Genomic DNA, 27226 nt, shown 5'->3' with positions numbered 1-27226 from the left:
AAAGCCAGGTAAAGGCAGGTTTTATTTCGTCTGTGTTGAGGTGCTTTAAAGAATAAAAACAAAGCAGAAATAAAATTCACCTTCAGTATCTTTAATGACATAACAGCAATAATACACAATTACAGCCCGGCTCTCTACAGTGAGTATGGCTGAGTATTGCTTCTTAAGTAAATAGCATAATATTAGGATTCATCTAGTGAAGGTTTATACAGCAAACAGACTTCAGTATATATTGTAAAGGGTATGACAGATGGTTATAGAGATGTTATATATATATATATATATATATATATATATATATATATATATATATATATATATATATATATATATATATATATATATATGTGTGTGTGTGTGTGGAAGGGAAAGGTGATGCTAACTGCTGTGAAGCCAAGTCCTAACCTTACCATCTTGTTCATCCATATGGCAGCAGTATTTGGCTACAAAAAAAAAAACACCTCTAACTTTCCTTTGACTTGCCCTACAATACCGGATCACTTTCAAATCACATTCACATGCCAATAACTCAATATCGACCAGGTTCCATCTGCAGTCTGTAATGCAATCTGTGACCGGGCGTTGCACAGCACATCACCTCTATGTATAATGCCTTGTATAATTTACTCGGCGTTGTTGGCTGGCTGGCTGGCCGGGGGGGATCCTGGGCTCAGGTACTCGAAAGCCCGCTGGCTCTGGTTGACCAGCTGCAGACTGGGGGCGAGCAGCACGTCGCTGGATTGGCTGCGGGAGAGGAGGGGGTCCTGGTCGGGCACGCCCAGGCGCTCCAGCTTCAAGCTCTCGCGGCGCCCGTTCACCGGGCTGGAGGGCAGGGAGGAGGAGAAGTGGGTCTCCTGCTCGCGCTGGGATCGGCCCTCCAGACAGGGCTGACTCTCGCGCTGGGTGATGCGGGCCTTGGCCTCGACGCTGTCCAGGGAGCTGCGACGGGACGAGGCGCTGTCCGACAGGTCGTCCTGACTCAGGGGGTCCGGCTCAGCGGGGTATGAGCCCTCCTTCAGCTGGAGAGCGGGAGGAGGTTATTAAACACAGACCTGTGCAAAATTCAATACCATTGTAAAAGTTTACCCCAGTATTTTTTTACTTTTCACCCCCATGCTTTTCCCATGTGTGGCAAACTGGTTTGCAGTGCGCAGAATGTGTTAGCCGTGTAATAATGACAAACAAGTACAATTAGATGGGGAAACAAACAAACACGAAATGCTCACGGTTACTCTACGGTCCTGCAGTGGTTCTCTCACAATCATAACAAAGGAGCAGTTCGCTCGGCCACATCCCCTTTTGTACCTTCTGCCACACCCCCTTGGTTAGCGAGTGCAATCCCTTTTCCTCCAATCCGCGATTGCCACATCGCCTCCCGTCTGGGTTCGATGACTTGGTGTACCTTGGCTCTGCCCCCTTTTCTAGATGGCCGACTTCCACCTTTCCCTGGAATCAATTGCCAAACCATCCAGTCCTGGGCACTCTGTTCCCTTTACACAGCACCCTCACAGGTCGGGAGGGAGATTTATAACCAAGATTGATTCTTTCTCTGTCACACCATGGTTTTATCATAGTTTACCCTGTATATTAATGCCTTGCTATTCTTTCAATGCTTGCCTATGCAATACCATGCTTTAATTAGGCTTTATTACACTTTACTATGGGAAACTTTTATAAGGGTAGCACTGAACTTAGAAAGAATGATTACAGCAAACCAAAAAATACTTGTTCTGCACTTCAATTAGCTACACAGGTGATTTCCCCTCAGCATTGTCCTCTGGGTTCATGTTACTGTCTGAAAGCAGTCGATAGAGGCTTTCATTAACCTAGTATAGCACCAGGTATCACGGTTTAAAATGTGTTTCTTTCAAAACTGCACCTTGGAGGCCTACAGCACAAAACAGGTAAGAATGATTTAGTTTAATATCAATTTAGCAGGACAAAATACGTTTGTAAAAAAAAAAATGCTGGATTACGACTATCACATTATAAAGGTGCCTCTGGTGTTGTTTAATTTGACCTGACAAGTCAATGCTCTGTACGATCTGAGCGATCGAACTCACACAAAGCAGGGACTGTCTTAGTATCTGTTCTTGGCTTGAAGCAGCAAGACGAGAGAGACAGAGAGAGACAGAGAGAGACAGAGCGAGAACACAGACTGCTGATGACCCAGGGCAATAATGTATAAAGAATCCTTCCTTTGAAAATGGCAAGAACACGCTGTATCCCATTACTGCAGGCACACGAGGGTACATGAGTGCGCAATTGAATGAATGAAGATAATTGCATAGTGAGCCCTCCTACCAGACTGTCTGACACTGCTGCAGTCTGCGCCTGCTCCCAGGAAACCAAAGAGACAGGCAGCCCTCGCATCATTCTCCCAACACTGAATTGGCCGTGCCTTTACTAGTGGAGACCTCAGGGACCCCTGCGCTCCCCTGACTGTATGACTCACCCCGCACGCCACGCGATCGTGCCTTTTGGGGACTCCCGCAAAAATGCATCTCTGAGAGACCCCCGTGCTGCAAGAAACAGAGTCCCCCAACTCTGCCTGCGTCAAGTCTTTCTGCTTTCCAGAGGGAACACAATGCCAGTGCAATCAGCAACCAAGTGCCTAACTGAACACCAGACAGGCAATAAAATCCATTGAGAACATAAGAACATAAGAACATAAGAATGTTTCCAAACGAGAGGAGGCCATTCAGCCCATCTTGCTCGTTCGGTTGTTAGTAGCTTATTGATCCCAGAATCTCATCAAGCAGCTTCTTGAAGGATCCCAGGGTGTCAGCTTCAACAACATTACTGGGGAGTTGGTTCCAGACCCTCACAATTCTCTATGTAAAAAAGCGCCTCCTATTTTCTGTTCTGAATGCCCCTTTATCTAATCTCCATTTGTGACCCCTGGTCCTTGTTTCTTTTTTCAGGTCGAAAAAGTCCCCTGGGTACGACATTGTCAATACCTTTTAGGATTTTGAATGCTTGAATCAGATCACCGCGTAGTTTGTTCAAGACTGAATAGATTCAATTCTTTTAGCCTGTCTGCATACAACATGCAGAAATTCAAAAGCACTCCACATGTGATATTCAGAAGCACTCCACTAACTACGAACAAGACAGAATATCCCAATTACTGGAACTCAAAGCAAGAGAACCAATAGGAAATACCATATAGAACAAATGTGGTCTGTCTTACATCCACTTCTGGAAACTTTTTCATAGCTGTGTACAAAAAGAAAGGGAGGGCTTTTAGTTACTAAGATCCCAGACTGTGAGAATGCATTGCCACCTCATATCAGCAGTGGTTTCAAATCAAAATTAAAAACATACGTTTTATAAGAGAGCTTCTTTTAAATACATTTATTAAACTGAAATGTGGACTCCTCTTCTTACATTATATTATACCAAAATAAGACACCAAAACTCGTATCTCTATGCAAATGTATTGTATTGTGATTCTCTTCGTCTTCTACAGCGCTTTGAGATTTTTTAATGAAAGGCGCTATATAAATTAATGATTTGATTTGACATTATTATTATTTGTTTATTTAGCAGACGCCATTATCCAAGGCGACTTACAGAGACTAGGGTGTGTGAACTATGCATCAGCTGCAGAGTCACTTACAACTACGTCTCACCCGAAAGACGGAGCACAAGGAGGTTAAGTGACTTGCTCAGGGTCACACAGTGAGTCAGAGGCTGAGGTGGGATTTGAACCGGGGACCTCCTGGTTACAAGCCCTTTTCTTTAACCACTGGACCACACAGCCTCCTGTACCCTGGTACAGGAGCCTCCTCCCCACGTGTTGGGCTGAGCGTGGTAACTGTATCGCAGTGTCCCGTGGGAGAGTGATGTGGTTCAGTTATCTGCTCCCTTGCTCCAGGCCTCGGGAAACCAGTTTGTCATTGATGTTCAGTACAAGACATGCGTTTCCGTTTACAAAGTGAATCACAGCACTGCAAACCGGCGCTGTGTGTGGAAGCTTTATAGAAAATCAATGAGAACGCAGCACACTGTCTCCTGCTGTCACCAAAGACGTTTACAACCTAATCCAGCAAACACTCCTCAATGGCAATAAGCCAACCCTAAGAACAGCAAATAATTAAGCACAGTAAAAGCATGCTAAAGCATGGGCAAGCATTGTAAAGAATACCGAGGTATGGTAAAGCATGTTGATGCAGTGGTAAACTTTTATAAGGCAGCTACAATGGGAAAAGCCATTGATAAGATTGCATCATGTTCAGATTTTTGACATGTAACTATTCGCGAACCTTCTTAACCTGCTTTCACTGTGCTTTATGACTCTTGGCCTTCACTGTGTTTTATGGATCTCTGCTCTCCTGATGGGAAGCCTGTGTCAGGGTGACGTGCCTGTGCTCAGTGGGGGGGGGGGGGGGGGAAGGTGACGACGCTCCTGGTAAATGGTTAATCAGAGCTCCAGGGGACACGGCAGGGGGGCTGTGCAGAGAGTCCAGGGGTCAGGAGAGGCAGAGCGAGCAGGAGAGGAGAGGGGGTGCTGAGTGGGAGAGAGATGGATGGACTCACTACCTGAACCCCACAGCCAGAGCGTCGTGACTATATTGCATCGGCAGACTGGCACTTTAGTATTGTAGAAGCCAGTATAATATTGAAGAAGCAGAGTGGGCTTGGGGTTAGAGCTGAGGGACTGGGAGGGAGGGAGGCAGTGTGGTCTAGTGGTTAGAGCTGAGGGACTGGGAGGGAGGGAGGGAAGCAGTGTGGTCTAGTGGTTAGAGCTGAGGGACTGGGAGGGAGGGGAGCAGTGTGGCTCTTGTGGTTAGAGCTGAGGGACTGGGAGGGAGGGAGGCAGTGTGGTCTAGTGGTTAGAGCTGAGGGACTGGGAGGGAGGGAGGGAAGCAGTGTGGCTCTAGTGGTTAGAGCTGAGGGACTGGGAGGGAGGGAAGCAGTGTGGTCTAGTGGTTAGAGCTGAGGGACTGGGAGGGAGGGAAGCAGTGTGGTCTAGTGGTTAGAGCTGAGGGACTGGGAGGGAGGGAAGCAGTGTGGCTCTTGTGGTTAGAGCTGAGGGACTGGGAGGAAGGGAGGCAGTGTGGTCTAGTGGTTAGAGCTGAGGGACTGGCAGAGAGGGAGGGAAGCAGTGTGGCTCTAGTGGTTAGAGCTGAGGAACTGGGAGGGAGGGGAGCAGTGTGGTCTAGTGGTTAGAGCTGAGGGACTGGGAGGGAGGGAGGCAGTGTGGTCTAGTGGTTAGAGCTGAGGGACTGGGAGGAAGGGAGGCAGTGTGGTCTAGTGGTTAGAGCTGAGGGACTGGCAGAGAGGGAGGGAAGCAGTGTGGCTCTAGTGGTTAGAGCTGAGAGACTGGCAGAGAGGGAGGGAAGCAGTGTGGCTCTAGTGGTTAGAGCTGAGAGACTGGCAGAGAGGGAGGGAAGCAGTGTGGCATTAGTGCTGTTAAAAAAAACATAAGTAGATTATTAAACATAAAAAATAAAAAAACAGAAACACTGTCAAAACAATTACAAGTGAAAAAAAAGCTATATATGAAACTTCAACCCTGATCAACCCGCTGCACTGTGGGGATCACGTTGTAAAGACAATTAGTGATTAACCAGAGACAGCCGCCTCTCTCCCCCGCAGATAATTACCTTCCCTCCCGCGCAGCCACACAAAGACAGGTCCAACCAACACACACACACAGGGCTGAACAGCTTCCATCTGTGGGTTTGTACACAGAGGCGAAAAACAGTCACGTCACAGAGAGCCACAGTCACGTCACAGCGAGCCACAGTCACATCACAGCGAGCCACAGTCACGTCACAGCGAGCCACAGTCACGTCACAGTGAGCCACAGTCACATCACAGCGAGCCACAGTCACGTCACAGCGAGCCACAGTCACGTCACAGTGAGCCACAGTCACATCACAGCGAGCCACAGTCACGTCACAGCGAGCCACAGTCACAGTGAGCCACAGCCACGTCACAACGAGCCACAGTCACGTCACAGAGAGCCACAGTCAGGTCACAACGAGCCACAGTCACGTCACAGAGAGCCACAGTCAGGTCACAGCGAGCCACAGCCACGTCACAGTGAGCCACAGTCACGTCACAGGGAGCCACAGTCACGTCACAGAGAGCCACAGTCACGTCACAGCGAGCCACAGTCACGTCACAGAGAGCCACAGTCACGTCACAGAGAGCCATGGCCACGTCACAGCGAGCCACAGCCCACGCTCACTTCGACACTTACACTCCTTGGTGTTGGTTTCCTACATTCAGGGTTTTGCAGGTACTCATAACACCTTGCCTGTCGTTTAATTTAATTTAATTTCTTTTCATTTCATTTATAAAGCACCTTTCATACCACAGTATCTCAAAGCGCAGACAGACAGACACGATGAGATATCAGCTTTGAATGAGGAATAAGGGAATAAGAAACAGGACTCAAAAAAGAGAAACTGGAATACAATACACTGTACAAAGTCAACATGTGTTGTAATCAGCCTGTCTATCCCTGGTTCCTGTACAGTACTTTTCCAGTCCCTGCAGTGCGTCTCTGTGTGGGGTGAGTGGAGGTTAATTATTAACCCTACAGGAATGTGTTCAGCAGACCCCCCTGTGCTGTTTCCGTTAGTCAGTTAGAGCCACATTCATGCAATACCAGCCTGGTCAAATTAAACAAGTTGCACCCAGTTTGCACAGGGCTGCAGTAAAGCAAACACCGTGCATGAGGTAATACTGAACAAATGAATGGACCGACCCATATAAGTTTATCACACCGTTTTTGCAGTTTTCCCCCATGCTTATCCCATGGTTATACTATTTATTGACCATAGTTTCCCTAGTTTTTTTTCTATGCTTCACCATACCTTGCTATTCTTTGCAATGCTTTACCATGCTTGCACTGTGCTTTACTACACTTTACAGTGCTTTTACTATGGGACACTTACAAGGGAAGGCTGAAAGCTGGGGTGAGTTTATGTGTAAGTGTTGAGTGACCCGTACACACACTAGCAGGTATTAAATAAATCCATTAAGGAATGTGTTGATTTCAAAATGAGAAAAGCTGTCCTCCCCTCACTTTTACAACTGAGTACCAATCAATGGCAAATAACTACCGCACTGAGTGTTTTAAAAGCCGACTGGAAGCGAATTACCCTCTCAGCCGGGGTGCTGCCGCACAAGGCCGTAAAATGACAATGATTGGTGCTCAGTTGTAAAGGTGAGGAAAGGACAGCTTTTCTTGTTTTGAAATCAACACATTAATGAATGGGTTTATTGAATACCTGCCGATAAATACTTCTTAGAGGCAATTCCGAGTATGCACCCCTAAAAGCTACCCTGATAAATGTGTCCCAGAGTAAACGCATTGCAAAGTGTATTAAAGCATGGAGAAAACATGCCAAAGCATAAATATTATAAAGACCAGCAAGGTATGGCAAAGCATATTAAAAAAACATGTCAAACCATGGTAAATGCATGGTATAACTCGGCAAAACTGCAAAATGACAGTGCAGATTTGCCATGGTACACAAGGGACGTGTTTAAATCCAGTATCGCTGTTGCACAATGTAATACCCCCCAGGGTGTAGAGACTGTAACCAGAACAAAACCTCTTGAAGGGTAAATAAAACAAAGCTAAAGATTAAACCAAATAAGCACTGAGGTGGCAACTGTACTGATGGAGCAAAGGGCTGGGAATGAGCCTCCTGAACATTCCCTACATTCTCAGAGAGGCACATCAGGTAACAGCGATGCCCATTCCACGCATAGCTCAGGATCACACTGCGCTGATACACACAGCAATCTGAATGCTTCATCTCACAGCTGACCCGCTCTGCTGCCAAGCAATGCCACGGATAACAGCATAGACTCTGGATGGGGTTCTTTTGTTGATTAAAACATGATTTATAATAAGTGAACAAGTACCCTGCTCAAGCCCTGCTTACCCTTATAAGAGTTTCCCCCTCGTAAAATCAATAGCAAAGTCTAATAAAGCACAGTGAAAGCGTGGTCAAGCATAGCCAAGCATTGTAAAGCACAGAGAGGTGTGGTAAAGCATAGGGAAGCATTGTAAAGCACAGAGAGGTCTGGTAAAGCATAGGGAAGCATTGTAAAGCACAGAGAGGTCTGGTAAAGCATAGGGAAGCATTGTAAAGCACAGAGAGGTATGGTAAAGCATAGGGAAGCATTGTAAAGCACAGAGAGGTCTGGTAAAGCACAGGGAAGCATTGTAAAGCACAGAGAGGTCTGGTAAAGCACAGGGAAGCATTGTAAAGCACAGAGAGGTCTGGTAAAGCATAGGGAAGCATTGTAAAGCACAGAGAGGTCTGGTAAAGCATAGGGAAGCATTGTAAAGCACAGATAGGTATGGTAAAGCATAGGGAAGCATTGTAAAGCACAGAGAGGTCTGGTAAAGCATAGGGAAGCATTGTAAAGCACAGAGAGGTCTGGTAAAGCATAGGGAAGCATTGTAAAGCACAGAGAGGTCTGGTAAAGCATAGGGAAGCATTGTAAAGAATAGGGAGGTGTGGTGAAGCATATTAATAAACATGCAGAGAATAACCATGAGACAGGCATGGTAAAAGTGCAGTAATACCATGGTAAGCTTTTACAAGGGTACAGATTGTGATTTGCTTTTTCCTCGGTTACCATAAGAAGAAATCTATAAGCAGCTCTGCTATCCCAGCATACTCTGCTCCTCGCTGAGCTCACCAGGTTGTAGAGGGGCGTGGTGTTGATGAGCAGCTGCAGCAGGATCTTGCCCATCTCGCTCAGGTCTCTCATCACCATGGACAGCACAGCCTGGGCTCCGCTGGGCAGGGAGAGGGTGAACGGCCGCAGAGAGGCCAGGCTCTGAGCCCCCGCGGCCAGCCGGGAGACAGCCAGGGTCCAGAGAGACTGCAGCCAGAACACCTGGGCCACGAAAACCGTCAGAGCATACTGGGCAAACTGGGAGAGCAGAGCAGAGATCCGAGAGAGACCCAGCTACAGGGGGAGAGAGGAGCAAGAGGGAGGGTGACAAAATGGGAATGAGAGAGGGGGTAGAGGGGAGAGAGTGGAGAGAGGGTGAGAGAACGTAGGGGAGAGAGAAAAATAGAATCTAAAATAGAATTAGGCATTCTATGTTGTCCTGTTGACAGTGTTATGGCAGGTGTTCCTACAAGCGCACTGTGCCCAGTGAAGGCAGACACTGATGTGAAAGTTTCAGGATGTATTATTGTCTCCAATACGTTTGGATATATGTGGTCGCCAAGGGAAACCGAGTTCACAGCAAGGCAGTCACATTTTCAAACATGCTTTCAGAAGCGTCTGCTTCATGATTGCCACCGGCCCCTCTGCCTCGTGATGATCAGCCCTGATTGAGTTTGATATCCATTAGGGATCCAGGGAGGTGAGATAATGACGGCATCCGAAGTCAGCAGCCAGGCGTTTAAAATCAGCCAACAATAGCAGGTGGAGAGTGAGTGCCACCTGCCTCAGAGACATTAAACATGGAGAGACATGTGCTGCCTGTCAGGAAAAATAGGAGAGGAACTGAACTTATTATATAGTGGCTTGAGGCTGAACACAGCTTAGTAAACACCAGTTGAATCCCATTTCACCTGACATTTTACCTGAGGTTGTCTGGAGAACCCTAAATGCCAGGCACTAAAACAGTAGCAGTGTGCTGATAGAAGTATTTATCAGCAGGTATTCAATAAATCCATTCATTAACATGTTGATTTCAAAGCACGAAAAGCTGTCCTTCCCTCACCTTTACAACTGAGTACTAATCCATGGCAATTAACTTCTTTTAAAAGCGGGTTTTTCTCTCACATTTTTACTGCCTTACTGAGGGATCAGAGGACTCCCACTGACCTCTCAGTTCTCCTGAGCTGTTGTGGGGCTTGCGAAGGCAACATTAATTGGACAGTCTGAACTGGAGAGAACAGCGAGGGGAAATAATTGGGCAGGCCAAATAAATGAAAAGAAAAAGGAATAGTTGGGTAGCTCTGGTTCAGATGAATCTAATAACTGAACAATCCCCCAAATGCAAGCTAGCAGATTGGGGCAGTACTGTACTCTGCATTACTAGAGTGCCGGAACTTCTCAATTCACACAGAGCCCAGCAACAACAATACAACTGACCCCCATCACCTGCAATTACAAGCTTCCTGAACCCAGCTGCAGCATTTTAAATAAATGCCGTGGAAGGAAAACACAAGATGAGAATGTGTGTCCCTGTGTGTGTGTGTGTGTGTCCCTGTGTGTGTGTGTGTGTGTGTGTGTGTGTCCCTGTGTGTGTGTGTCCCTGTGTGTGTGTGTGTTAATGTCTCAGTGTGGTGTCTCAGTGTCAGTGTGTCAGTGTGTGTGTCTCAATGTCAGTGTGTCAGTGTGTGTCGGTGTGTGTGTGTCAGTGTGTGTGTGTCAGTGCGTCAGTGTCTCAGTGTCTCAGTGTCAGTGTCTCAGTGTGTGTCTCAGTGTCTCAGTGTCAGTGTGTCGGTGTGTGTGTGTGTTAATGTCTCAGTGTGTGTCTCAGTGTCAGTATGTCAGTGTGTGTGTGTGTTAATGTCTCAGTGTGTGTCTCAGTGTCAGTGTGTCAGTGTGTCTCAGTGTGTGTGTCTCAGTGTCAGTGTGTCGGTGTGTGTGTATCAGTGTGTCAGTGTGTGTGAGTGTGTGTGTGTCAGTGCGTCAGTGTCTCAGTGTCAGTGTGTGTGTGTGTGTCGCAGTGTCAATGTCTCAGTGTCCGTGTGTCAGTGTCCGTGTGTCAGTGTGTGTGTCTCAGTGTGTGTGTCTCAGTGTCTCAGTCAGTGTGTCAGTGTGTCTCAGTCTACCTGCTGCCCTGTGTTTCGCTCTCTGAACTCAAACTCAGCTCTACATATCTCTGAATGTGCAGCTCACGTAGTCTCGTCTCCAGAGACACACTCAGCGCTATCGGCTCAGGCCATCTCTCATTCCTGTCTCTCGCTCCGGTCACTCTGGGTATTTTTAAACATGTATTTTGGAGGGAGTCCCTTGATGCCCCTCTGTAAACACAGGGCTCTGGAGCACGTGGATCTCTGCATGCACACCACTGGCTAGCGTTTACTGGGAATATAATTATTAGCTGTTTACTTAGTTATGCATTGAAATAGAGCCGCAGTTTCCATGCATACTTCCATAGCTATAAAAGACTCAACAGAGCTACATTTAGAAAGACTCAAAGAAAGTAAATAAATTCGGTGACAAACCAGCGACTGGAAGTTTTTTCAAAGTCTTTTTCAGAAGTTCTGACCACACCTAACCCTGCTGCTGAAGGATCCACACTGACCAGGGCAATACATATTGGCTTTTTTTTCTTTAAACTTTACCCTTATAAAAGTTTCCCATAGTGAAAGCCTAGCAATGTGTAAGACTGTAATAAAGCACAGTGAAATCCTGGTCTGTCTGTCTGTCCCGAGGGACTCCGTTCTGGAACACTTGAAACGATCTTATGATATCCAGATATTTTTCACATGTAGGCAGGAAGCTGTGTGTATGCCAGGGGGCACAGACAGATGCATGTAGCGCATTTCTCTGTGTTTTCCACAAACACCGCAGGGAGAATTTCAGGGAAAGAAAGAAGGAGTCCTGAATATTTTGCCAGCAAGTCGTTGTGAATGTTTCAGCCTGTGGAGGGCGAGGCTGAGCAAAAAAGGAATGAAGTGAGTAGAAGTCTTTTTCAGTGACTTAAGGTTGAGGGTAGCAGGACTTTACACAGAGAGTGGCAGGCCAACATTGGAACTGAAAACCTAAAGTACAGTCGTTCACAGCCTTCAAAACACTGAGGCAGTCTGCTTCTTAGTTTGGTGTCATTTACACTGAATTTTCTTTTATTAGATTCACAAAATAAAAGTCATGCAATTGCCAGTTCTTAACGAAAATGACCTCTAATCACCTGGATTTCAAAACAAGAACACTGTCCTTTCCTCACCTTTACAATCTAGTCCCAAACAATGGCGATTTCCGCAGTGTTTTAAAAGCGAATTTTCCTCTCCCCGAAGGATAGGAAAATTCACTTCAAATTGGCTTTCAGAACACTCACGGCGGCAGTGAATTGACATTGATTGGTACTCGGTTGTAAAGGTGAAGGAAGGACAGCTGCTATTGTTTAAAATCAACACATTATAAATACTACTTACAGGCAATTCAAGAGTGCCAGTATCAGCACTGCCCTACTAACAAGCATGGCACACAAATACACTGTGGAAATACCGTTTCCTAATCTCTGTCCCAAAAGAGCCGGGCTGTGCTGGCTGTGTGATGTTACTGAGGGAGATGCATCTGCACTGATAAGCTAATTACCCTCTGCTGAGCCTCAGAGACACTCTCGCTCCCTGGCATGGGCTCCCAGGGCTGAGATGAGGAGGGGAGATAAGGGCAGCTACGTGCAGCTGGGCTCAGCTTCACTGCAGCACTATCAGCTACAGTGTGGGGTCAGGCAGGGAGCAATGTCTCAGACAGCACGTCAATCAGAATACAGACAGCACGTCAATCAGATTACAGACAGCATGTCAATCAGAATACAGACACCACGTCAATCAGAATACCTGGACAAACCCTCTCTGTGCTATAGAGCGAGAAGTGAGGGACTCTAGGGTTGGACGACAATTAATCATTTTCAGTTGTCAATTAAAAGTAATAAAATGATAATCACGATTGTCTATGCTTTACCAGACCTCTCTGTGCTTTACAATGCTTCCCTATGCTTTACCATACCTCTCTGTGCTTTACAATACTTCACTATGCTTTACCAGACCTCTCTGTGCTTTACAATGCTTCCCTATGCTTTACCAGACCTCTCTGTGCTTTACAATGCTTCCCTATGCTTTACCAGACCTCTCTGTGCTTTACAATGCTTCCCTATGCTTTACCAGACCTCTCTGTGCTTTACAATGCTTCCCTATGCTTTACCACACCTATCTGTGCTTTACAATGCTTCCCTATGCTTTACCACACCTATCTGTGCTTTACAATGCTTCCCTATGCTTTACCAGACCTCTCTGTGCTTTACAATGCTCCCCTATGCTTTACCAGACCTCTCTGTGCTTTACAATGCTTCCCTGTGCTTTATTACCCTTTGCTGTGCTTTTACTGTAGGAGACTGTTATAATGGTCTGTAGTGCTGAATTTAGTAAACACGCCCTCAGTTTAATTACACAGCACTTAAGAGATAGGCAGGTCTCTCCAGCAGTGGTGCTGGTGCCTTTTAGCTCGATTCAGAAACACCATTACGGGAAAGAGCACAATTATACAGAATTATCTGTGAGCACAAGAAGAGGTGAATCAGCTCCTCGCATTGATGGGCTCAATGGTTAATGTGCTACTTTTCTTGTGTGATGTGCTGTGCTCCTTTATAGAAGCTCAAACGAAGCACCAAGACAAGTTTGAAAGAAAAAACAAAATGATTGCAAATATCAATAGTTCTCGACATTGTTATTTTGTACAGACTGCGCCCACACAGAGTGCACAAGCAGGTCTGAGCATGCACGAGATCCTGGCACAGACACAGCGATAAGAGAGCTCATCATCTGAACGCATCTCGAAGGAAGCTGATAAGAAACATCGGTAGAAATACATTTCACAATCTCCCCGAGATATTGTAACAAGAGCCCAGTGTTAAACTGTCTCACTGTGTCCTGTTTACAACACTGAGATGAGATCACACGTGTGCTAAACAGCCCAGAACTCACAGCACAGCAGAGGGCAGCTACTGGAGTCATCTCTTAGGTGGGATCTCTGTCTCTGATTTACAGAGATGAAGCAATTGATCCATTCATCGGTTATTGATCGGCATGGCTTTCCAAGCCCCTGATCGATTGATCTCCCTGGTGCTCTATTTGCAGCCTCAGGTATATAGTTATATTACAAGCACAGGCTTGTTTTCAGGTGTATTGGGGTTTGGGTTGGGGTTAGGGTTAGGGTTAGGGTTAGGGTTGGGGTTGGGGTTAGGGTTAGGGTTAGGTGTCCACAGTGCTGTGATGGGTGTGGATTATTGCCTGTGTGATATTCCATTAGGAATCTGATTGCACCTCGACTGAGTTAAAATCATGAGTGATGAAACATGAAAAACCGGGCTGGGAGGAACACAGCCTCACAGACAGACAGTCAGACAGACAGACAGACAGACAGACAGGGTGGATAGACAGACAGACAAACAGGGTGGACAGACAGACAAACAAACAGGGTGGACAGACAGACAGGGTGGACAGACAGACAGACAGACAGACAGGCAGGCAGACAGGGTGGACAGAGAGACAGACAGACAGACAGACAGACAGGCAGGCAGGGTAGACAGACAGACAGACAAACAGGGTGGACAGACAGACAGGGTGGACAGACAGACAAACAAACAGGGTGGACAGACAGACAGGGTGGACAGACAGACAAACAGACAGACAGACAGACAGGCAGACGGACAGACAGACAGACAGGGTGTACAGACAAACAGACAGACAGACAGACAGGCAGGCAGGGTGGACAGACAGACAGACAGACAGACAGACAGACAGACAGACAGACAGGCAGGCAGGCAGGGTGGACAGACAGACAGACAGACAGACGGACGGACGGACAGACAGACAGACAGGCAGGCAGGCAGGGTGGACAGACAGACAGACAGACAGACAGACAGACAGGCAGGCAGGCAGACAGACAGGCAGATGGAGAGACAGACAGGGTGGACAGACAGACAGACAGGCAGACAGACAGATGGACAGACAGATAGGGTGGACAGACAGACAGACAGACAGAGAGACAGACAGACAGACAGACAGACAGGCAGGCAGACGGACGGCCGGTGTGGTGCTGTGTTCTCATGTTACCGTGTCAGCGTAGTCCCGGAGCAGTGCTGTGAGTCTCTCCCCTTGATCCCACAGCAGCAGGGCCCCTCGGTACACCTGCAGACTGACTCTCAGCACCAGACTCTGCACTCGCCTGGGGACCCCCAGCTCCCCCTCCTCCTCTTCATCCTGCCACCCCGACACTGCGGACCACTCACGCCCTGGAGAGGAGGGGAGAGGAGAGAGGAGTGGGAGGAGAGGGGGGAGAGAGAGAGGAGAATGAGGAGAGAGGAGCAGGAGGAGAGAGGGGGAGAGGGGGAGAGAGGGAGAGGAGAGAGGAGAATGAGGAGAGAGGGGGAGAGGATAGAGGGGGAGAGGAGAGAGGGGGAGAGAGAGGGAGAGGAGAATGAGGAGAAAGGGGGAGAGGGGGGAGAGGAGGGGAGAAGAGAGAGGGGGAGTGAGAGGAGAATGAGGAGAGAGGAGCAGGAGGAGAGAGGGGGAGAGGGGGAGAGAGGGGAGAGGGGAGAGGAGAGAGGGAGAGGAGAGAGGAGAATGAGGAGAGAGGGGGAGAGGATAGAGAAGCAGGAGGAGAGGGGAGAGAGGGGGAGAGGAGAGAGGGGGAGAGAGAGAGGGAGAGGAGAATGAGGAGAAAGGGGGGGAGAGGAGGGGAGAAGAGAGAGGGGGAGTGAGAGGGGAGAGGAGAAGGAGGAGAGAGGGGGAGAGGGGGGAGAGGGGGGGAGAGAGGGGGGAGAGGGGGAGAGAGAGGGCAAGAGAGAGAGGGAGAGGAGAGAGAAGAATGAGAAGAGAGGGGGAGAGGGGAGAGAGAGAGAGGGGAGAGAGGGGAGAGGAGAGGGAGAGAGAAAGGGGGAGAGGTGGAGAGAGAGAGAGGGGAGAGGAGAGGGAGGAGAGTCACACACTGCTACGATATCCAGCCCCCATACTGAGGAATCCCCCACCAACAGATTTCCTGTAAGACTTTTAACATTCATCCACAACATTAAACATCAAGCATTGTCACAGTTTGTGTTCTCTTAGTTTTGGATAAGTCAGTGGTAAGGTGCTTTAACTGTGAGCTGAAGAGCAGTTCTTAAGATACCTGCTATAGACATCTGTAATGCAGACTAGATCAGCCAGAGCGCATATAATCTGGGCAGTTTAAACATTAACAGTATTAGGAGAGAAAAAAAACAAGAAGCCCAAAATAAACACTGTATATTAAAAAAAAAAACAATTGTTCAGCTTCATGCAAAAAACAAACAACGAATCTGTTATGCAGCCTGGCTTTCATATCCGCTAGACCGGTGATTCAGAGAAGAGGAGCGCTCTCAGACCCTAATGTGCACAATGTTACAGCAAGCAGACTTCCTCCACTCCAACCACGCTCGCTAAATATGGGAACAAATACAGAAACCTGCCTTTCTAGAATGAGCTACAGTGAGGTGAGGCTGGTAGAATGGGACCACAGTGTGCGAACTACACCCTTCCTGAATGCTACTCCGTGACATTGCAGACAGACAGACAGACAGACAGACAGACAGACAGACAGACAGGGGCACTACAATGACGATGCAGACAGACAGACAGACAGACAGACAGACAGACAGACAGACAGACAGGGGCTCTGCAATGGCAATACAGACAGACAGACAGACAGACAGACAGACTACAATGCAGACATACAGACAGACAGACAGACAGGGGTTCTGCAATGGCAATACAGACAGACAGACAGACAGTGGCACTACAATGCAGACATACAGACAGACAGACAGACAGACAGACAGACTACAATGCAGACATACAGACAGACAGACATACAGACAGACAGACAGACAGGGGCACTGCAATGGCAATGCAGACAGACAGACAGACAGACAGACAGAGGCTCTGCAATGGCAATGCAGACAGACAGACAGACAGACAGACAGACAGGGGCTCTGCAATGGCAATGCAGACAGACAGACAGACAGACAGACAGACAGACAGGGGCACTGCAATGACAATGCAGACAGACAGACAGACAGACAGACAGACAGACAGACAGACAGGGTCTCTGCAATGGCAATGCAGACAGACAGACAGACAGACAGACAGACAGGGGCTCTGCAATGGCAATGCAGACAGACAGACAGACAGGGGCTCTGCAGTGGCAATGCACACACACTCGCTCCCTCGATAGTCCATTTAGTCAACGGAAGAACACAACACTGATCTGCAGTTGATTTGGATTGTAACCTCCCCCCCACGACGCATCACAGGAGCTGTGAACAGTCCTACAGGGTTTCATTGATTACAGGATTCATTCCCTCCAGCTTGACATTCTGTCATTTTGGTTTGCTTGTTATGCTTTGCTTGTTGAAATAAGAAAAACGATAGGAGAAAAAAACCCTCAGTGTGGAATTGAATTGAGTTTAATTGCAGTGCGGATCCCTGCGTGCCTCGTTAGCTGTGAGGAGGCAGGTGGCGAGGCGCGTGGGGAGTTACTCACAGGAGCAGATTAAGAGGCACTCGGCAGCTTTCTGAAAAACACGTGGAGCTGAAAACTCAACGGAAACTTCCACCTGGCAAATAAACATCTTAATGCAACTGAACAAGAAGCTCTTAACCATCTCAGGACCAGGCTGGGAGGCTGTGTGTGTGTGTGTGTGTGTGTGTGTGTGTGTGTGTGTGTGTGTGTGTGTGTGTGTGTGTGTGTGTGTGTCTTTATATCGCCCCCTGTGTCTCACTCTGTGTCTCTGTCTCTCTGTTTGTAGTCTGTGTGTCTGTGTATCTGTCACTGTGTGTGTGTGTCTGTGTGTGTGTCTGTGTGTGTGTGTGTCTTTATATCGCTCCGTGTCTCACTCTGTGTCTCTGTCTCTCTGTTTGTAGTCTGTGTGTCTGTGTATCTGTCACTGTGTGTGTGTGTCTGTGTGTGTGTGTCTGTCTGTGTGTGTGTGTGTGTGTGTGTGTGTCTTTATATCGCTCCCTGTGTCTCACTCTGTGTCTCTGTCTCTCTGTTTGTAGTCTGTGTGTCTGTGTGTCTGTGTATCTGTCACTGTGTGTGTGTGTGTGTGTGTGTGTGTCTTTATATCGCTCCCTGTGTCTCACTCTGTGTCTCTGTCTCTCTGTTTGTAGTCTGTGTGTCTGTGTGTCTGTGTATCTGTCACTGTGTGTGTGTGTCTGTGTGTGTGTGTCTGTCTGTGTGTGTGTGTGTGTTTGTGTGTCACACGCTTTTGCACACACACACCCACACACACTAACACTGTCCCACATGCTTTTACACACACACTAACACTGTCCCACATGCTTTTACACACACACACACACACACTAACACTGTCCCACATGCTTTTACACACACACACACACACACTAACAAAGTCCCACATGCTTTTGCATACACACACAAACATGCTTTTACATATACAGTTTAGTAGGAGCACACTGCTTGTCAGATTAAGACTAATATAAAGAGAGTGATCTGGCTCCCCCATGTGACAGTGAGGAGGAACTGAAGACTGGAGGCTAAATAAAAGTTTAATGTCTCAGCAGGGCTTCTGTTTCTCTGAGTTTATTCATTTTGCTGCGTTTATTATTAGCGAGTTTCATGCAGATACCTCGAAATCGTTTTTTTATACACTGTATGAAATTATTGTTGTCGGTTCCTTTCCAAAATGACTGGAAAGACGAGCCCCTTTTGAAAACATTATATTTGCAGTAAAGAACTCAAACAGAAGGAAGTGCCTTAGCTGTAGCATTTTACAGGAAACACAAGTTTTAACTCCTCGAATGCTGGTCCAGTGACTCGTGTCACTCGCAGGACGAGCGTCAGTGAAACTCGAGGGTCTCTTGCTGCAGCCAGCGGACTCTTAACTAACCAAAGATTTGGGAAGGGTGAGCCCGATACCGAAGCCAGAGACACACCTGACTGTAATATGATTCTGCAGTTTCTTAGTGAGGCAGGGTGAGCACTGGAGGCTGTGAGATCACACCGGACTCTGTTAATAATGCATCACATGTCACAAATCAACTGATCACAGTGAAGTATTTGCCAGAATTCGTGTCCATCTTATTCTTTGGACAGATGTCACCCCGTGCATAGAACGCTACACCCAGAAGGCTGTGTGGTCCAGTGGTTAAAGAAAAGGGCTTGTAACCAGGAGGTCTCCGGTTCAAATCCCTCCTCAGCCACTGACTCATTGTGTGACCCTGAGCAAGTCACTTAACCTCCTTGTGCTCCGTCTTTCAGGTGAGATGTAATTGTAAGTGACTCTGCAGCTGATGCATAGTTCACACACCCTAGTATCTGTAAGTCGCCTTGGATAAAGGCGTCTGCTAAATAAACAAATAATAATAATTATAATAATAATTCCAATAAGCCATGTTTTACACAAATAAGATTACTTTTAGTTTCAAAGCTATTTCTGAGTACAGTCTTCATTTGTGTGATTTATAATAAGTTAATCTGTGGTGTGTCGGGTGTCTCTTACTGTATGGTAGGGTGAGCACAATACCAAAGCCTGAGCCCACCCTAACTCTATTAATATGATATTGAGGCTTCTATATGGTAGGGTGAGCATGATACCGAAGCCTGAGTCCACCCCTGGCTCAATGAATACAATCCTGCGGTTTCTTACACATCTCTTCCTCGGGGAGGGACAGGTAGTAGTCGGCCAGTTCCTCGGAGCGGGTCAGCACATTGTCGAAGCCCAGGACAAGCGCCTGACCCGGGCCGGAGCTCAGCAGGAGACTGGCCTGTGAGGTGAGGACGGCCCTTGTCCCCTCCAGCGAGGCTGCGGTCCGCTCCACCGCGCCGTCCAGCTTGTTGTTGAAGCTGCACCGCAGGTCGTCCAGCGTCAGGTACAGGGCGTCTTTCAAGTGGACGGCCACCTGCGGGAACAGGAGGTCAGGCTCTCTCACCCCTTCAGCGTACTGCTTGAGACTAGACTAGGGCTGTGCTGAAGGATTTATCGGCAGGTATTCAATAAATTAACGTGTTGATTTCAAAACAAGAAACGCTGTCCTTCCCTCACCTTTACAACTGAGTGCCAATTAAGCTCCACACGGAGGGTTTTAAAAGCCATCTGGAAGCGGATTTTCGTGTACCGTACCCATCGATAGTTTTCAGCTTCCTTACAGCAGTACGGACACATTTGCTTGTAATCGGCTTTTAAAACACAGAAGTTAATCGCCATTGATTGGTCCTCAGTTGTAAAGGTGAAGGAAGGACAGCTGTTCTGGTTTTCAACACTTTAATGAATGGATTTATTTAATACCCGAGTATCAGCACACCCCTAATGGGTAAGGCAGCTTTCAACTCTACAAAAACACGTGGGTATTAAAGGGTTAACAAAAAATGCAGATGAGCCCTACAGACTCGTTACCTCTTCTGCGGACTGGTTTAGGATTGGGAACCTGATCTCTAACTGGTCCAGGCCTTCACACGCAAAGCTGTTAACAGCTGCAACTGGAATCAAACAAGAAACATCAATCAGACATATTTCACCGCTTTCTCCCCCATCCACACTACCTGCACGCACTGCAACCATTTCATCCATATATTCAAATCGAAGGTTGTGTATTAGAAACCATTGCGTATCATGCTGAAATAATCAGGACTCTAAACAATAAACTTGAGTCTGCAGTTCTCTGTGCACACTACAGTACAGCTACATTGCACGATTCTGCATTCACACTAAAGCAAACCAGACTCACCTTGCTGGAACTGAATCGCAATCAGATCAAAATAAACCCGCCCACGTTTCCACCTGCCACAGGGACTGAGTTTGAAAGCGGTCTGAAATCAGGCTTGTTCCATGCCCCCAGCAGAGATCAAATTCAATCAGGACTCTGTGATTGAACACCTGCTATTGTGTTCAAGTTAAATCCCCACTTAGTGTTATAAACTACCAGTGGTCCAGCGGTTAAAGAAAAGGGCTTGTAACCAGGAGGTCCCCGGTTCAAATCCCACCTCAGCCACTGACTCATTGTGTGATCCTGAGCAAGTCACTTAACCTCCTTGTGCTCCGTCTTTCGGGTGAGACGTAGTTGTAAGTGACTCTGCAGCTGATGCATAGTTCACACACCCTAGTCTCTGTAAGTCGCCTTGGATAAAGGCGTCTGCTAAATAAACTAATAATAATAATTATTACACTTGAAAATGTACAGAGAAGGGCAACTAGGTGGATCCCAGGGCTTAATGGAAGGAGCTGTGAGCACAGGTTCAAATAATGAAATATTTTATTAGCAGTCATCTTTTAATTCTTAGTAATTGAAAGCCGGCTGGCTAAAAAGGATTATTTTATAAGGGGCAACAGATTTGAGATCAAATTCAATCAGAACTCAGTCTGTCGGTGCCAGTTAGGATTGTAAAGGAGGGGGAGAGAGAGAGAGAGAGAGAGAGAGAGAGAGAGAGAGAGAGAGAGAGAGAGAGAGAGAGAGAGAGAGAGAGAGAGAGAGAGAGAGACTGGAGGTTGAATGAATTTATCAATAGCAATTATACAGCGATACACACAGACGATCTTTGACTTGTATGTATTGGTGCTGATTGGACACTGCAGTTGTATCGGTCTGATATTGCATTGAGTTTTAGACTGGCTTCATGGTGAGTTTGTGTTTGTGCTATCGCTGCTTTGGAGATGCAGAACAGTGTCTTGAATCCATCACAAAGGTGCCATTGAATGCACAGGGTCAGGGTGCAAGACTTCAGATTGCTCTTCAACACACAACGAACACACCGCCTGCACACAGGGCTGAAGAGTTGATTTTACTAATTATCAATAAGGTTAAACAAAACCTTCAAAAAATACATACAGCACAGCCTGTCAAATCTGATTTAATTGGCTCCTGGGGTCCATCGGAAATGTGAAAATATCCCATCTCAGAGGCAGTCGTAGTATTTGCTTTATTAAAGGTCGAGGCATTATAAATGAACAAATTCAGGTACATTTAAATTTGTGGGACAGGTAAATATCCAAGGCTCCACGTTAACCCTTGCCTGGGTTTGGTAAAAACACTCACTGTGCAGCACTATTGAACATTAATCAAATAAACGCATTGAAATATGAAAATAAATTTAACACTGCCACGGAATGAATGTGGCGGATTACGTGGTCACGTTTATACTGTGGAATACGGCAGTGAATGAAAACAAGAACCGGGACAGAACAAACCACAAATAAACCACCAAATACAACGCTTTCAATAGCATTCCCCGTCCGCTGCTTTTTATAAAACTCCTTTCAACTGATGAATAAATCGCCTGAAACAGCTCTGAAAAACAACAGGGATCCGCCACGGCTGGGTGACGCAGAGCTGCGGTCCGAAAAACGCGATCCGACGAGGCAGAGCGGAATGAGAGCCAAGTGTTTCCCTGGCAACAGCTGCCTCCTCACGTGGCCCTTCAATGTGTTGCAGCGAGCCTGCTTGCAATGGTATTAAACTCAGGGCGCACTGACATGCATGTGCTTCTGCGCTTAGCTGGAGGCGTTGCACTCCACTCCAGCACGGCACGTGTGCTGCACTGTGCTGGAGATTCAAGACAAAACCAGCGCTATGAATAGGAGAAAGTTTTATTGATTTGCTTCTGTGCTTCATATTGCAACTGCCCTGTCCGTTTCCTTTATCGTAGTGTTTATTGCGGTGGACCTCTGCCATCCAGATCTGTGATTGGTTTCTGATTGAATGATTTGTGTTGTCCGGGCGCTCACAGGTTCTGTATTTGTTATTGGGCAGTATTACAGACAGCTCTCAAGCAGAGATACCGTGAGTTTAATATCGGGAAACCAGGAGAATACATCCCAGGACTGAGTTATATAAACGCGTTGAATCCTGAAGTTTAAACCTTTAGGAGATTCAACAGAAACAGGCACCTGTAATAGTAACGTAACGACTGCATTGAGGAAATATTATCTTACAGCAAGCAGCAAAACAGCGCAGCTCCTCAGTGAGGAGGAGCAGAGGAGACCCCTGCCCTAGAACCTAACCTCAAACCCTCAACCTTACCCTTAAGAATCACGTGATGCCGTCAGTGCTATTCCTGTGTGCGCGTGTGTGTATACAGGTGCATTCCAGGGTTCTTTTGCAGCGTTCTCAATTCTACTTCACTGCTATCGCTGAAGTGCCCTCTGGTGGCCAAACGGTGCATCGCAGAGTGTGTCGTTTTTCTCTTTGCTTGTTATTAATAGGTCAAATGTTACTGTACTTAATGGAAACAGGCTCGGACACTTTGAATCTTGACCACACCCCTCTGACATAAAACATCTGGGCACTGTTAGTGTGAGCAATTAAACCTGTAAATCTTACACAACGTCAAAGTGTGTAGTAACGGCAGCAGTGTGGAGTAGTGGTTAGGGCTCTGGACTCTTGACCAGAGGGTCGTGGGTTCAATCCCTGGTGGGGACACTGCTGCTGTACCCTTGAGCAAGGTACTTTACCTAGATTGTTCCAGTAAAAAAACCCAACTGTATAAATGGGTAATTGTATGCAAAAATAATGTGATATTGTAAGTCGCCCTGGATAAGGGCGTCTGCTAAGAAATAAATAATAATAATAAAAAGTATTTCACTGCTAATCCTTGACCTTAATGTCAAATCGCAGACTGGGATTCACACTGGAATACTGTAATAAAGTGATCGGGGTTCAGGGCTGTCTCTGCCTTGCTTGGGTGTGAAGTCGACCCTCCCAAGCCTGCGCTGTCTCTGCCTTGCTTGGGTGTGAAGTCGACCCTCCCAAGCCTGCGTTGTTCCCCCGCTCGTTTCACTCACTCTGTGGCTCCAGTCTCTCCAGCAGGGGCGTGGCTCGGCTGGCAGCCGCCTTGCCCACGCTCCGGACCCCCATCTCTGCCACGGAGCACAGGATGCCCAGCAGCGGGTTGGAGCCCTTCACCTCGCTGTACACCGCAGACACCACCTGCAGGGTGGTGTGGAAGAGGGGCAGACAGGCCAGCCGAGACACTGCACTGACCTGCAGGGAGAGAACACACAGTCACAACAAGAAGACACTGCACTGACCTGCAGGGAGAGAACACACAGTCACAACAAACAGACACTGCACTGACCTGCAGGGAGAGAACACACAGTCACAACAAGAAGACACTGCACTGACCTGCAGGGAGAGAACACACAGTAACAACAAGAAGACACTGCACTGACCTGCAGGGAGAGAACACACAGTTACAACAAGCAGACACTGCACTGACCTGCAGGGAGAGAACAATGACACGTGCACAGGTAATAATGACACGCGCACAGGTAATAATGACACGCGAACAGGTAATAATGACACGTGCACAGGTAATAATGACACATGCACAGGTAATAATGACACGTGCACAGGTAATAATGACACATGCACAGGTAATAATGACACATGCACAGGTAATAATGACACGTACACAGGTAATAATGACACATGCATAGGTAATAATGACACATGCACAGGTAATAATGACACGTACACAGGTAATAATGACACATGCACAGGTAATAATGACACATGCACAGGTAATAATGACACATGCACAGGTAATAATGACACATGCACAGGTAATAATGACACATGCACAGGTAATAATGACACGTACACAGGTAATAATGACACATGCACAGGTAATAATGGCACGTGCACAGGTAATAATGACACATGCACAGGTAATAAGCAATGCATTGACAACACTTTAGAAATCAAAAGCTACAATAGGTGCATGGAGAAAACATGATTAAAAGCAAAACAGCAAAACAGCACCCTAGTGAAAACATGCCTGTGCTGGTGAGCCCCGGGAGACTGAGCCTCGCCAATGCAACTTACTTCATCGTTCTGATCGTGCTCCTCTGCCATTGTCTTACAGAAAGCTTCCTGAAACACAACACAAACAGAGAGGCTTTTTAAGGGTTTGTTGCTTTTTCCCTATAAAACTTTTCCACAGTAACAGCATAGTGAAGTTTAATAAAGCACAGTGAAAGCATGGCAAAACACAGGCAGGTACTGTAAAACACAGAGAGGTCTGGTAAAGCATAGGGAAGCATTGTAAAGCACAGAGAGGTGTGGTAAAGCATAGGGAAGCATTGTAAAGCACAGAGAGGTCTGGTAAAGCATAGGGAAGCATTGCAAAGCACAGAGAGGTCTGGTAAAGCATAGGGAAGCATTGTAAAACACAGAGAGGTCTGGTAAAGCATAGGGAAGCATTGTAAAGCACAGAGAGGTGTGGTAAAGCATAGGGAAGCATTGTAAAACACAGAGAGGTCTGGTAAAGCATAGGGAAGCATTGTAAAGCACAGATAGGTCTGGTAAAGCATAGGGAAGCATTGTAAAGCACAGAGAGGTCTGGTAAAGCATAGGGAAGCATTGTAAAGCACAGAGAGGTCTGGTAAAGCATAGGGAAGCATTGTAAAGCACAGAGAGGTCTGGTAAAGCATAGGGAAGCATTGTAAAACACAGAGAGGTCTGGTAAAGCATAGGGAAGCATTGTAAAGCACAGATAGGTCTGGTAAAGCATAGGGAAGCATTGTAAAACACAGAGAGGTCTGGTAAAGCATAGGGAAGCATTGTAAAGCACAGAGAGGTCTGGTAAAGCACAGGGAAGCATTGTAAAGCACAGAGAGGTGTGGTAAAGCATAGGGAAACATTGTAAAGCACAGAGAGGTCTGGTAAAGCATAGGGAAGCATTGTAAAGCACAGAGAGGTGTGGTAAAGCATAGGGAAGCATTGTAAAGCACAGAGAGGTCTGGTAAAGCATAGGGAAGCATTGTAAACCACAGAGAGGTCTGTCTGGTAAAGCATAGGGAAGCATTGTAAAGCACAGAGAGGTCTGGTAAAGCATAGGGAAGCATTGTAAAGCACAGAGAGGTATGGTATTATTATTATTATTATTATTTGTTTATTTAGCAGACGCCTTTATCCAAGGCGACTTACAGAGACTAGGGTGTGTGAACTATGCATCAGCTGCAGAGTCACTTACAACTACGTCTCACCCGAAAGACGGAGCACAAGGAGGTGAAGTGACTTGCTCAGGGTCACACAATGAGTCAGTGGCTGAGGTGGGATTTGAACCGGGGACCTCCTGGTTACAAGCCCTTTTCTTTAACCACTGGACCACACAGCCTCCCTAGTGTGCTAATATATACCTCGTACGTTGTTGTTTTTTTCTTTCTGGACTAATAAACTCGAGTCATGTGAGATTTCAAAGAATCGTGTTTTTAATTCAGGGGTTAAACTGGATCTGTGCCGGGCAACACAATCATACAGAAGCGTGTCCCAGTGAAAACTGGATTATAGGCGAACCTGCAGATACACTGCAAGAATAATGCGCCTCATATCAAAACAAATCCATCAAAACGGATTGTAATCAAAAGTTTCTAAAGTGGAATGATTATTTTTTAATTGAGACTTTGAGCGTCTTAAAACGAGCGTCTTAAAAAAAAAAAGAGCGTCTTAAAACGAGCGTCTTAAAAAAAGAGCGTCTTAAAACGAGCGTCTTAAAAAAAAGAGCGTCTTAAAAAAAAGAGCGTCTTAAAACGAGCGTCTTAAAAAAAAGAGCGTCTTAAAACGAACGTCTTAAAATGAGCGTCTTAAAAAAAGAGCGTCTTAAAACGAGCGTCTTAAAACGAGCGTCTTAAAAAAAAGAGCGTCTTAAAACGAGCGTCTTAATGAATGAGCGTCTTAAAAAAGAGCGTCTTAAAACGAGCGTCTTAATGAATGAGCGTCTTAAAACACTTACAAACACACATCTTTGGCTAAGTTGGCAGAACAGGGATTGTCGCGACTGAAATGAAAGAAAGAAAGAAAGAAAGAAAGAAAGAAAGAAAGAAAGGAATTTAACGTCATGCTTTTTTTTATATATAAAATTAAAAAATAACTTAAAATGTCACTTAACAAACACGGGCTATACCATGTGGAATAGCACATGATGCCCAAACTAAACACACTTATACTCGTAACGCGTTAATACAACCATTAATTACATCAATAAAGACAGGATCATTCTTACCTCCAGCTGGAATGGGGTGCCTAGCCTAAAACTTCCTCCGAGGTATGCTGCGTTGAGTTTGATGTTAGGTGTTATTAAAAAAAACTGATGCAGTTTTATGAGTGAAGGAGAGAAAACCCGCCTGCGGACTCCGTGTTTGAACGGTTCGGATAGCGAGACCCAATCAAGGTGCAGCGCAACGCAACGCGAACAGACGCCTTACTGCAAGTCGGTCACTTTCCTTCTGTCGGGCTGCAGGGAGCGCTCGGAGCCGTATATGAAAATACTTTTACTGTGATTGATTTGCACGGTTCATCCGCATGTGATGCGTGCACGCCCTGGGGAATCTGGAAATTACCTCGGCCAGTGCAATCCGTTATTTACCACGAGCGTGCAGGGAGGGGTGGGGACCTGAAGACATCGCTGTCTCGCTTGGAGAGAAATCATTAAAAAAAAAAGTTTGCCAAAACTGCTGACTTCATTACATTATACATTTTAAACACTGCGCAGCAGGCTTCCTTGACACCGAAACACT

The 27226-nt window shown here is 46.6% G+C and overlaps 1 protein-coding gene across 4 annotated transcripts; it reads right to left on the bottom strand.

The window, feature by feature from the left end:
• Nucleotides 1–361: 361 nt before the first annotated feature.
• LOC117395210 (perilipin-2) lies at nt 362–26928 on the bottom strand. 4 transcript variants are annotated; one of them, XM_059007770.1, is made up of 8 exons: nt 26713–26928; nt 24534–24581; nt 23492–23690; nt 20111–20193; nt 19364–19616; nt 14790–14968; nt 8659–8952; nt 362–1019 (listed from the first exon to the last, which is right to left on the bottom strand). In XM_059007770.1, the coding sequence occupies exons 2-8, from the start codon at nt 24561–24563 to the stop codon at nt 624–626; spliced, it is 1434 nt and encodes a 477-aa protein (XP_058863753.1). In that variant the 5' UTR covers nt 24564–24581; nt 26713–26928; the 3' UTR covers nt 362–623. The 4 variants fall into 4 exon arrangements, with proteins under 4 accessions (XP_058863753.1, XP_058863754.1, XP_058863755.1 ...); XM_059007771.1 differs by having other exon boundaries at nt 8680–8952; XM_059007772.1 differs by having other exon boundaries at nt 8659–8916.
• Between the last annotated feature and the right edge of the window lie 298 nt (nt 26929–27226).

The sequence above is a fragment of the Acipenser ruthenus genome, chromosome 35, assembly GCF_902713425.1.
Source record: "Acipenser ruthenus chromosome 35, fAciRut3.2 maternal haplotype, whole genome shotgun sequence".
Taxonomy (NCBI): Eukaryota; Metazoa; Chordata; class Actinopteri; order Acipenseriformes; family Acipenseridae; genus Acipenser; species Acipenser ruthenus.
Note: the sequence above shows the minus strand (reverse complement) of the source record. Positions and strands in the feature narration are given on the sequence as shown.